Genomic DNA, 12,226 nt, shown 5'->3' on the forward strand with positions numbered 1-12,226 from the left:
CCAAGGAGACCCTCTCTCTCCGTTTCTCTTCAACATTGCAGTCCAGGGTTTGAGTTGTATGTTTGCAGCGTGGCTGTGATTTGGGTTTGACTTCGGGTATAAACATTGACAATTCAGGGCTTGTCATATCTCACCTACAGTTTGCGGACGACACCCTTATGTTCAGCTCAGACTCTCTTCATAGCATGCAGAACATTAAACGTATCCTATTATGCTTTGAACTTGTCTCAGGGCTGAAGGTCAATTTTCATAAAAAGCAGTATTGTGGGTGTGGGTGTAGCAGCTCATACATGTACCTTCACAGCTCAGCTTCTCAGATGCAAGCAGGATCAGTTGCCCCTCATGTATCTTGGGCTCCCCATCGGTGGAAACTTGGGCAGAGCTACAATGTGGAACCCTATTTTGCGCAATATCAGTTATCGGTTGGCTTCGTGGAAAGGCAGATTCTTATCTATTGGGGGTCGTTTGTGCTTGATTAAATCTGTGCTCAACAATCTCCCCATCTACTACCTATCTATGTTCCCCATGCCTACTACGGTAGCCTCCAAAATTGATCAGAAACTTCGATCCTTCCTCTGGTCTGGAAATGCGGAAAGGCACAAAATATGCAATGTTAGCTGGGCAACTGTTACTCTTCCAAAACATGCGGGTGGTCTTGGGATTGGTTCTTTAAGGACAAAAATACAGCTCTGCTCTTTAAATGTTATGGAGGTTTAGGTTGGAGGAATCAAGTATGTGGAAGGGTGTGATCAAAAGCATCTACAACACCAATTGCTCTAATCTGCTGCTGCAAGCTCCTATTCCAGGAACTGCAACTACATGGTCTCGGATTGTCAATCATTGTGTGAGAAATAATAAGTTGCAGGATATTGTGAATGAGCAATCTTTTGGTCCTTATCGGAAATGGCAAGAAAACTTTGTTTTGGCTTGATTGCTGGCTTAATAATCACTGTTTAGCAGATCACTTCCCTACTCTTTTCCAATTATCCAATGACAAAGATGCCACCATTGCTAAGATGGGAATGTGGGAAGGGTATGAGTGGATTTGGTTTTTTTCATGGATACGTCCACTACGGGGGCGCAACATTGGCTTGCTTGATCAACTATATGCAATCCTATCAATAGTACTCATGGACAAAGATGGAGAGGATAGACTAATTTGGAAGGACAATAATTCAGGAAGATTTTCAGTGAAATCTCTCTGCGGATTGTTGAGTCCAAAGCCTTCCACAAACAATGCCTTCTCATTTGCTGGATTTTGGAAAAGGTATTGTCCCTCCTAAGGTAGAGATCTTTTGCTGGATGGCTATCATTAACAGACTCAACACCCGATGTATGTTGGTTCGAAGAGGTATCTTGAGTAGCTCGGAATCAAATTGCCCTATTTGCCTTGTTGAAGCAGAATCGGTGGACCATATTCTGCTTCACTGCCATAAGCATTGGCTCATTTGGTCCAAAATCATTAAATGGTGGGGTTTAGTTTGGTGTTGCCCAAAGAGCTTCTCAGATATGTGGTCTCAATGGTCTTCCATGGTGCATGGTAATTTTTCAAAGGAAGGCATGGTTGATGTTGTTCTTCTCAGTGGCATGGTCTCTTTGGCTCCTTCGAAATGATCTCATTTTCCAACAGAAGACACCTGATTATGACTCAATTTTTTTTTCTTATTATCACCCGTCTATGTCTTTGGCTAAAAGCTATCCATTCAGATTTTCCATACTCCCCTTCAGATCTGATCAGATCGGCAGATGGCTTGCTTCGGTGGTCCAATGCTCACTCTTTCAGGATTAAAAATATATGGTCTCCTCCTATGATTAATAGGCTCAAATGGAATGTGGACGGCTCTTCTCTTGGTAAGCCAGGCCCCTCTGGAATAGGTGGTGTGCTGCGAAATCATCATGGCCATGTGCTCGGTATGTTCTCTGTTCCAGTTGGTATTTTAGACTCTAATATTGCTGAGTTAAGGGCTATTGTGAAAGCCATTGATCTATCAGCATCTAATTGTCATTTACACCATCAACACCTCATCATCGAATCTGACTCTGTCAATGCTATTCGCTGGATGAATAATCCTCTCAGTCGTCACTGGAAGCATCATAATTTGTTCTCCTATGTTAATAGACTGAAAGCATATTTTGTTTCAATCACCTTCTCTCATATCTTTCGTGAAAGTAATTGCATGGCAGATGGTTTGGCTAAGCAAGGAGTGCGGAGATCAAGTGAATTTGTTGCCTGGCTTTGAATCCACCATTTTTCTATGGGCTTGATATTGTTTCTTCTCCCATTATGTCTTTGAGTATTTTCTGTTTTGTTTTGTTGAGGAATGTTTAGTTTCAGCTCATTTGGATGGATTTTGTATGGTTTTCTTTGCTTTGGTTTATCTTAAGTTGCGCTTTATCCTTCATATGACTTTATGCCATATTAAGATATTGCGTAGCTTTTGTTCTATTCCCGTCAGACTTTGACGCTTATATAATATACACATCTTTCAAAAAAAAAATCAAACGGTACCCAAGCCTGCAGGCCCAGATATCACATGCCAGAAAAACCACTAAAGGAAAAAGGGCTAAACTCCACCAGAACCTAGAAAAGCAGCTGACAAGGAAGTTCGGCAGAATGGGAACTTCTGATATTTCTGGTGATGAAGTGCTAAGTAAATGGAAAGGTCTAAAAGATGAGAATAAAGATCATGAGATCGTTTGGCCTCCTATGGTTGTTGTTAGGAATACAGCAAGCCTTAAAAAAGACGAGAACAATAAGGTACAATCATGTTTTCTCCCTCAGATATGGGTATTTTGTGTTTCTAATTGAAATATTGTTGCTAATTATGATCTAATCAGGTGTTTGCTTGTATCGAAATAAATTGCAGCGGATTGGCATAACAGATCAGGAACTCCTTGATTTGTTCAGCTCATATGATGGTATTGAGAAGGTTCAACATGCATGCAATTCGAATGGACATTGTGGGATGAGTATTTTGATTTTTGAGGGCTCAACAAGAGGCTATTTAGAGGCAGAGCGCCTGGATAGACATTTCGCAGATGAAGGAACTGGTAGAATTCTTTGGAATGAAAATCCACTCTACATCCTACGAAGTGGGGAGCTCCAACTTCACGGTTACATGGCAGAGAGAAAGGACGTGGATCTCTTCAACCAGTATTCAACAGGTTTTGTCTGCTTGAAATGATTTTTTTAATATAATCATTCTGCCAACAGATCATATAATAACATGTTGTGTAAATTGGTCTGTAGGTAAACCCAAGCTGAAATATTTAATTAGATCATACCAAGATACGGTTGTGAACCGAATCAGGCAAATGACTGAGGACGATAACAAGCGTATCTGGCTGACCAACAGGGTAGAACGTCTTGAAGAATCAAATGGCATAATGAGGGAGATCCTGTTAAAGGTTATGAGGGAAATTGATATTTTGAGAAAGGAAAATAAATTGCAGCACGAACAGAACATAGAAGAGGTAATAGTTGTCAATGTTGAATTAAACTCAACCTCTAAATGGTCAAGGAAGGCAACCACCAGCTGCCACCGACCAGCCACCAACCGACCAGCCGCCAGCCACCAGCCGCAGCCGCCAGCCGCCCCCACAGCTGCCACAGCCGCCTTCACACTTGAAGGTTGAATTTTCGTATTCTGATTTTGTGTATAAATAGAATGCCCAGTTTATGTTATTGTGTGTGGAGAGAATAGAGAGGAACACTAGAAAGAGAAAGAGAGAGAGAGGGCGTGTAATTGTTAAGCTTTTGTGTAATTGTAAGCTTCGGTTTTGTGTAATAAAACAGTGTGTTTTATCCCCTCTAAGTGTTTCAAAGCCACCACCAGTGGTTTCTCCCACCAACAATTGGTATCAGAGCCCCGTTCGTCGGAAAACAGAAGTGTTTTGGGGTATATCCGAATTTTCAAAATTGTCAAAAACAAGTTTTGATCATTCGACAGTGTAGAGCTCATCAAGACGAACTCACTGCCGCAAAAATCAGCCAAATCGGAGTTCGGGGTATCCCACACGCGCCGCCTGAATATTCAGCCAGATCGCCTACGCGCATCCCACGCGCCCCGAGGTTGAAGACGACTGAGCCACACGCGCGCCATATTTTGAGTCGCGCCGAGCCGTATACGCCGAGTCCTAGCCGAGCCGTATACGCCGAGTCCAGCCGAGCAACAAAGCCGAGCCGTATCTCGCGCCGAGCCGAGCCGCCTTCAAGCCTCAGCCGAGCCGAAGGAATATTCCCCAGAATATTCCCAGAATATTCCCGGTTCAACCCAGCGAACCGCCCGCCGTACAGAATTGGTTTTTTGACCGGTTCACCCATTTTCTGACCCGATTTCAACAAAGTCAGACCGGTTCCCTACTATTTGGACCATTCCGGATCGATCTACAGTGTCCGTTTGGCCAAATTCGGCTTCCAGAAGGCGATATAGTCATTAAAAGAGCAAAATGACTACAGAAGGTACACATACACTCATTCCAAAGCTGACCAAAGACAACTATGATAGTTGGTGCATCAGATTGAAGGCATTTCTTGGGTCACAAGAGTGTTTGGATATTGTACAAACTGGTTATGATGAACCAGAGTCCAAAGAAAGAGAAGATGTTTTACAAGAGGCTCAGAAGCAAGCCTTGAAAGTCAACAGAAAGAAGGACAACAAAGCCAAGACCATCATCTACCAAGGTCTTGATGAAGATACATTCGAGATCATAGCTTCCGCTGAAACATCACATGATATATGGGAGGCTCTCCAACAGAAATACAAAGGTGCTGACAGAATCAAGAAGATTCATCTTCAATCTTTGCGAGGTGAATTTGAGTTATTGCAAATGAAGTCCTCGGAGTCTATTTCTGATTATCACACAAGGATTATGGTGATAGTCAACCAGTTGAGGAGAAATGGAGAAGCCCTCATCGATTCTCGAATTACGGAGAAAATTTTGAGATCCCTAGATCCAAAATTCGATTTTGTTGTTGTCGCAATTGAAGAGTCCAAGGAAGTGGACAAGTTGACGGTTGATGAGCTTATGAGTTCCTTGCAAGCTCATGAGCAGAAGATCGTAAAGCGAAATGGAGATAAGGCAATTGAGCATGCCTTACAAGCAAAGCTGTCTCTCAAGGACAGATATGAGCAAGGGGAGACTTCATCAAGTGGCTACACCACTCAAGCAGGAAGTCAACAATCCAGAGGTGGATTTCAGCAATTCCAAGGAAGAGGTTCTTGGAATACAAGTTTTAGAGGAAGAGGTGGCAGAAACACCACCAGAGGAGGCCGAGGACAACAAGCATTCACTCCCAGAGGAAGAGGAGGCGGTTACAATAACCGTGACAAGAGAAATATCAAATGTTATAGCTGCAATCAATTTGGGCACTATAGCACTGAATGCAGAAGAAAAGCTCCGTTGGAGATACGTGAGCAAGCCAACTATGTAGAGAAGGATGACAGAGAAGAAACTGCATTTCTTGTCCAACAAGGACTTGATAAGAAAAAGGAGGACATATGGTATCTAGATACTGGAGCCAGCAATCACATGTGCGGCTACCGAGAGTTATTTAGTAATCTAGATGAGACCAAGCAAGGTCTAGTTACTTTTGGAGATACCACAAAGGTTCCATTCAAAGGTAAAGGCAACATCCCAGTCAAGATGAAGAATGGCGATTCCAGCTACATCGCCGATGTGTATTATGTCCCAGCCATAAAGCAGAACCTAATCAGCTTAGGTCAACTTTTGGAGAGAGGCTATACTTTTTACTCGGAGAATTGTCATCTGGCAATTAGAGACAACAATTGGAGATTAATGGCCTACGTGAAAATGTCTAAGAATAGGATGTTTCCTTTGAACATCCAGTATGATGCAACAAGGTGTTTGAGCGCCATCACCAACAGTGAAGAATGGCTTTGGCACCTGAGGCTTGGACATCTGAATTTCACGAGTTTGAAGATGCTAGCAAGCAAGAAGATGGTTAAAGGTTTGCCTCACATTGATCATCCAGAAGAAGTCTGTGAGAGTTGTGTCCTCAGCAAACATCATAGATCCAGTTTTGCCAAAGAAGTCAATTGGAGAGCAAAGAGGCCACTGGAGTTAGTACACACAGATGTGTGTGGCCCAATTACGCCTATGTCGACTGGACAAAATAGGTACTTCCTCACTTTTACTGATGATTTTAGTAGAAAGACGTGGATATACTTTCTGAAGAGGAAGTCAGAAGTATTCAATTGTTTTAAAGATTTTAAAGCAATTGTGGAGAAGCAAACTGGTTATACGATCAGAACAGTGAGATCTGATCAAGGAGGAGAATATACAGCCAATGATTTTGAAGCTTTCTGTACACAACAAGGCATCAAACATCAGACGACGCCAGCTTATACACCACAGCTGAACGGTGTAGCAGAAAGGAAGAATCGCACGATTCTTGACATGGCCAGAAGTTTGCTCAAAGCAAAGAAGCTGCCCAAGCAATACTGGGCTGAAGCTGTGTCATGTGCAGTGTATCTGTTAAATCGTTGCCCGACCAGAAGTTTGCAAGGTGTTACTCCAAAAGAAGCATGGAGTGGTCACAAACCAAGTGTTACTCATCTACGAGTCTTTGGTTGTGTGGCATATGCAAAGATCCCAGATGCAAGAAGGAGAAAGCTCGATGATAAGAGCGAGAAATGCATCTTTGTCGGATATGGTGAAAGAAGGATGGGATACAGGCTGTATAATCCCATCACGAAGAAGGTGATTACGAGTAGAGATGTTATCTTTGAAGAAGATAAATCTTGGCAATGGAATGGTGATGACCAAGAAGCAATCAAATGGATCAATCTTGATTTGATCCTTGAAGGTGAAGAAGTACCAACAGTACTTGTCGAAGAACCGATTGTACCTGTAGAAGAACCGATTGTGCCAGCAGCTGAACCACAAAGTCCGGTGTTTATACCAGCAGCTGAACCACAAAGTCCGGTACACAGATTCCCTGTATTCAACAGGAGGAACACACCAGGAGCATCATCATCAACACCACCATCAGCATCCTCGTCAGAAGGACCAAGAAGGATGCGGAATCTTGAAGAGTTGTACGATACCACTCAGGTTATGGAAGATACAACTCTATTTTGTTTCCATGCAGATAAGGACCCACCAGAAAAGAAGAAAGCAATAAGTGTCAAAAGGGTCTACAAGCAGAGAGAAGGCATTGAAGAGAGAAGTGTTCATGCTTGGCATGATATCTCTCGATTGAGTTTAAAGGGGAGATTTGTTGAATTAAACTCAACCTCTAAATGGTCAAGGAAGGCAACCACCAGCTGCCACCGACCAGCCACCAACCGACCAGCCGCCAGCCGCCCCCACAGCTGCCACAGCCGCCTTCACACTTGAAGGTTGAATTTTCGTATTCTGATTTTGTGTATAAATAGAATGCCCAGTTTATGTTATTGTGTGTGGAGAGAATTGAGAGGAACACTTGTAAGAGAAAGAGAGAGAGAGGGTGTGTTTAAGCTTTTGTGTTAATTAATTGTAAGCTTCGGATTTTATAATAAAACAGTGTGTTTTATCCCCTCTGAGTGTTTCAAAGCCACCACCAGTGGTTTCTCCCACCAACAGTCAAATGCTTGGGGACGAATGTCTTGGTTAACGTAAGAAATGATAGAGTTCATGTAAGCATTTTTGGCAACCATTCAGAAATCTAAACCTAAACCCGCCTAACCCTGACCCCTTACTTTCTTTTTCTGATAATTCTGCAGTTAAACAATCACTACTATCCATGAAACTGCTAATTATTCCTGACATGATACCTAGCGGTAGGAAAGCACCTTCTGCATTCCTTTAACCACTTTTAAATGTTTTTTTTACAGTATTTTAATTGCATAATGTCTGCACGTCCTTTCTGCTATTTTGAGTGATCTTAACAATTCTTTTCTTAAGATGGGTTTTCGAGACAAATTTTTGGAAGACAGCCAAATAAAGATTAATGCTGAAGTGAAAAGAAGAGGAAGTAGCTGACACGGGTAAAGCTAGTAGAAGAAGAAGGAAGAAGACAAAATGAACCCAAGGAAGAGGAAGACTGCAGATCTAAAGAGTTCGAATGTGAAAGCCTTGCTATCAATCACAAACTTTCTTTGCATTTTAGGAGATTAAAATGCTGAGAAATGCACTGTGCTTACCGGTAATGCTAAATATCAATTATATTGAGTTGTGAATTCTTGTGTTGCACGATAACTAAGTTTGTGGCTACTATTAAGGCGTGGGAAAGCGCTTCGCTTTCCCGTGCCTTTCACTTATTAATATATGATATATGATATTATATTATAGAATTTTTTTTATTTAGTTTAGTTTTGTTAATGTTAAATTTTTTTTTATTTAAGTATCAGACTTTCATGACATGTATCCTGGGCTTGACGGGTTAACTTGGTTTGATGGGGTAACCCGGTTAATTCTAGGTAAACCCGTCAATTTTTTCCTATTTAGTTATCAAACTTTCATGATGTGAATCTCAGGTTTTACGGGATAACTTAATTTAAAGAATTAAACCCAATTAATTCAAATTATTTTTCTTTTTCTTCATTAGTTTGTTTTTCCTGTTGGTTTTTTTTTCTTGTTTTTTTCTTTTAAATTAATCTATTGAATTATCACACTTTTATGACACGATCTTATAGCCAGACCCACATCCAATATTCTTAGGCCTGGTATTACAGTCAGGCTCACTTAAACTTGGATCATGCAAGTTTAATGTTATTATTAATATTATAAATATTACTCTTAGGTTAGGCATTGCAGCCAAACCCAAGACTTTTGGGTATAGTTTTGCAGAAAAACCCAAGATTTTTAAATCTTAGTTTTTTTAATATTTTATATATATATATATAAAAATAACCCGCGGTATCGCAAAGGTCACGGAACTAGTTTTTCCTGCAACTCGTATCAGAGTTCCCTAAGGAACTGTGGCATTTGTATGTGTTGTTCTTGGATGTTTGATTACTACAAACTACAAATTTAGCAGTTAAGGATTATATCTGCCATGCCCATGATGTGGATGAAGGTTTGAAAGGTGTGCTAGATTTTTGAATGAGCAAGTATTAATTTAGTCCACGCACTTTTATCAATAAATAGTTTAGTCCCTCTAGTTTCAGAAACCATAACTTAGTCCATCATTAATTCCTTAAAATCTCCACTAATTTCTTAGAAATTTACCGACTTTCCCATGTTTCTTTCAATTAATATATAGTCCAAAGGGTATTTTGGAAGGAAAAATAACTAAATTGATGGCAACTCACATCTTATCAATGAACTCTTCAAGAAAGGACTAACTTGTAAAGGTGAATAAAATACAAGGATACAATGTTGGGTTTATTAAACCAGAAGGACTAACCAGTTATTTTGCTAAGCACGCTGGGATTGAATAATTTACTCTTTTTAATTAGGGGAAACTGTATATAATTAGTCCTTAAGCTAATTTTTTTACTTAAGAATACAAATAGATATATATATAGTAACAAGCCCAGTGGGTAACGAGAAACTTTCTTGAGAGAGCTATAAATGGGCTCGCTTGGCTCTCACGCTATTACAAGATGGTAGAAGAGAAAATAACCAGTTTAGCTGCATTGGCAGTATATTGTTTTTTTTAATAAAAAAAAACTGAAGATAATTAAAATAAACATTTATAAGCATTCAAATAATTTAAATTAAGAGAGAGAAAAACGTATTCATATTTTATTATCTTTTGTTGTAACAAAAAGAAACCGAAACTCCCATTTTTTATTCATGTAATTTTATTGTGTTTTTAGGAAAACAAGTTTTTTATTTATTAAAAACATGATTTTTTAAATAAGAATTTATCCTAATATGAAAAACAAGATTCAATTATATGAAAAATGTTTAAATCTCAGAACTCAACCCATTTAATCACAAGAATATGAAAGTCGATCAAGCCTCAATGAGACCTTTTTTTTTTTTCCGGATTGCCACTATTGTTCTGTTTCCATCAAAAGAGAGGAAAAAAATAGTGGCGAAATAGACTGCACAACCCTACGCCTCCTTGACTAGAAAATGCCATGGAAAGCAAGTCGAACCGTGTTCCAAAAGTGTTAACCTCTCGAGGAAAAGTTGTCCAAGAAACAACTTCAGAAGTGAGTTTCCTGAATCTCCATCTCTGCCGGGAATGTCAAAATGAACTGCTCGGCTCTTTCGCCAATTCCTTGCATTCGAGGAGATGCAAATCCCAAAGACCACCGCATGTCATCCGCTGCACAGCCTCTTTCCCCTATATTGACCTCACCTTCCATGCTCGTTCCCGCTGGCGCTACTGGTGTTGCTGCCTGGTGATCAATAATCTTCATGGTCTTCGTAGTTGGCGGAAACTTAGCCACCAACTCACGGCTACTGACAGGCTCTCGAAAGAGCTTATCAATAATATATAAAAAGAAGTGCTCGAGGCGGGTATACAAGCCGCTTTCTGTTTCCATCACGTACGTTTCTGATTCAAATAGGATATTGAGGTCGAACAGCTTTTGCAATGAAGCAGTGCTGTTAATACTGCTGGTTGGATATTTCGATTTCTTGATACAGATTAGGACACGTTGAGTTCATGCAGTTTGCTTTGAAGCTTGGATGCAGTGGCGGAACCACAATGGGGATTAAGGGGGAAATTGCCCTCTTTGTGGCTCCGCCACGGTGCATAAAAGCTAATTAATTAGACTATGTATATCTAATTTGTGTGAACTTTTCTCCATCATCCCTTCTTTTTAACTGCTATAATAATGACAGCCAGATGAAGAAAGTGAGAGTATATGCAGTGGCTGCTTGCAGTTTATATCCCGTCCTCTTATTCTTGTACCCAAATAATTTACCTTAATTAAAACTTTTATATATATATAATTAGAATTTTAATATAATAACTTAACAAGTTTAATTTTTTTTATTAATTACTAATTGATCCAAGCTTTTTTTTTAATTATTATCTTCCTTTTATAAAAAATTTCTTCAAATCCTAACTATTAATTAGTTAAGTACGTAATCTTTTTATGCTTTATGTTTTAGCTGAGTTTCTTTCATTTTTTCTATTTATTTTATTATCTAATTTTAGTTTTATTCTTAATAATTAGTTATTAAAAATATTAGAGTTTATTATAATTTACAGATTTGTTTAAATTAATATGTACATGAATAAATATTATATGCATATGAATATGAATTGAAATGAGTTTTGATGAATTAATATGTATTTTGTTATGAATTTCACATGAAAAATAATGGTGATCAACTTACTAGTAATTAAAAATAAAGTACTCAACAACTTAAAAAATTAAAGACACAATAAAAAAATAAAAAAATATATTAATATTTATATTTAACCCACTTGTATAAAACAACAAGTCAACAAAGAATTATTGCCAATAATTTCACTAATCTCTCGAAGATATAGAAATAGATAAATGAAAGTTTAATTGTATATATTTAGAAAGAATATCTTTAATACAATTAAGAATAAAGTTATTATGAAACAGTTTTAAAATATAAAAAATTGAAAAGAATAATTATAATATAAGTCTTTTTTATTTTAAAAAATATTCTTAAATTAATTTTACTTGACATGAGTTAGTGCATGTATTTTAAATTAATTTCTTTATATATAACACATGTTTATATAAAATATAATATCAAGTATTTATTAATAATTTATTTTTTATTTAAAATTTTCTAATTCCGCCACTGCATGAATGTGAAACTCGTTCAATGCCTTCTCAGCTGGTGGAAGCCTCAAATTCAGGCAAGACATGAACGCAGAAGGGGATGAACAAGAAAGGAAGATGTGAGCGTTTATGTCCTGATCAAGATTGTGCTTTATAAAAAAGAGTAGATAAGATTCGTTTTTTTGCACTGGATTTGTTTGTCTAAACGGTGATTTTTATTCGGTTTGTGCCATAATTGTTTTTGGAATCTTTATTCACGTATTGAAATTTAATCGTATTTTTTTAAAATTTTTGAATTTTTTTTAAAAAATTTAAATTAATATTTTTTTATCAATTCAATGTGCCGAAATTAAAAATTAAAAAAAAAATATTATTTTAATATACTTTTAAATTAAAAAAAATATTTTAAGAATCAATCTCTAACGTGCTACCAACATAATCTTAGTCCTTGAGATAAATTTTTTTACTTAAGAATACTAGTAGATCCTATTGCATGTGTTAGCAAGCCTAACGGAGTGGGTAAACGAGAAACATTTTTTTTTTTTTTTTATGTG

At 38.1% G+C, this 12,226-nt stretch overlaps 1 protein-coding gene across 1 annotated transcript; it reads left to right on the forward strand.

The window, feature by feature from the left end:
• The first annotated feature begins 1,249 nt into the window (after positions 1 to 1,249).
• LOC118054712 (protein SUPPRESSOR OF GENE SILENCING 3) lies at positions 1,250 to 3,709 on the forward strand. The gene is made up of 3 exons (XM_073408282.1): positions 1,250 to 2,758; positions 2,868 to 3,165; positions 3,251 to 3,709. The coding sequence occupies exons 1-3, from the start codon at positions 2,615 to 2,617 to the stop codon at positions 3,634 to 3,636; spliced, it is 828 nt and encodes a 275-aa protein (XP_073264383.1). The 5' UTR covers positions 1,250 to 2,614; the 3' UTR covers positions 3,637 to 3,709.
• The last annotated feature ends 8,517 nt before the right edge of the window (positions 3,710 to 12,226 follow it).

This window comes from Populus alba, chromosome 3 (genome assembly GCF_005239225.2).
Source record: "Populus alba chromosome 3, ASM523922v2, whole genome shotgun sequence".
Taxonomy (NCBI): Eukaryota; Viridiplantae; Streptophyta; class Magnoliopsida; order Malpighiales; family Salicaceae; genus Populus; species Populus alba.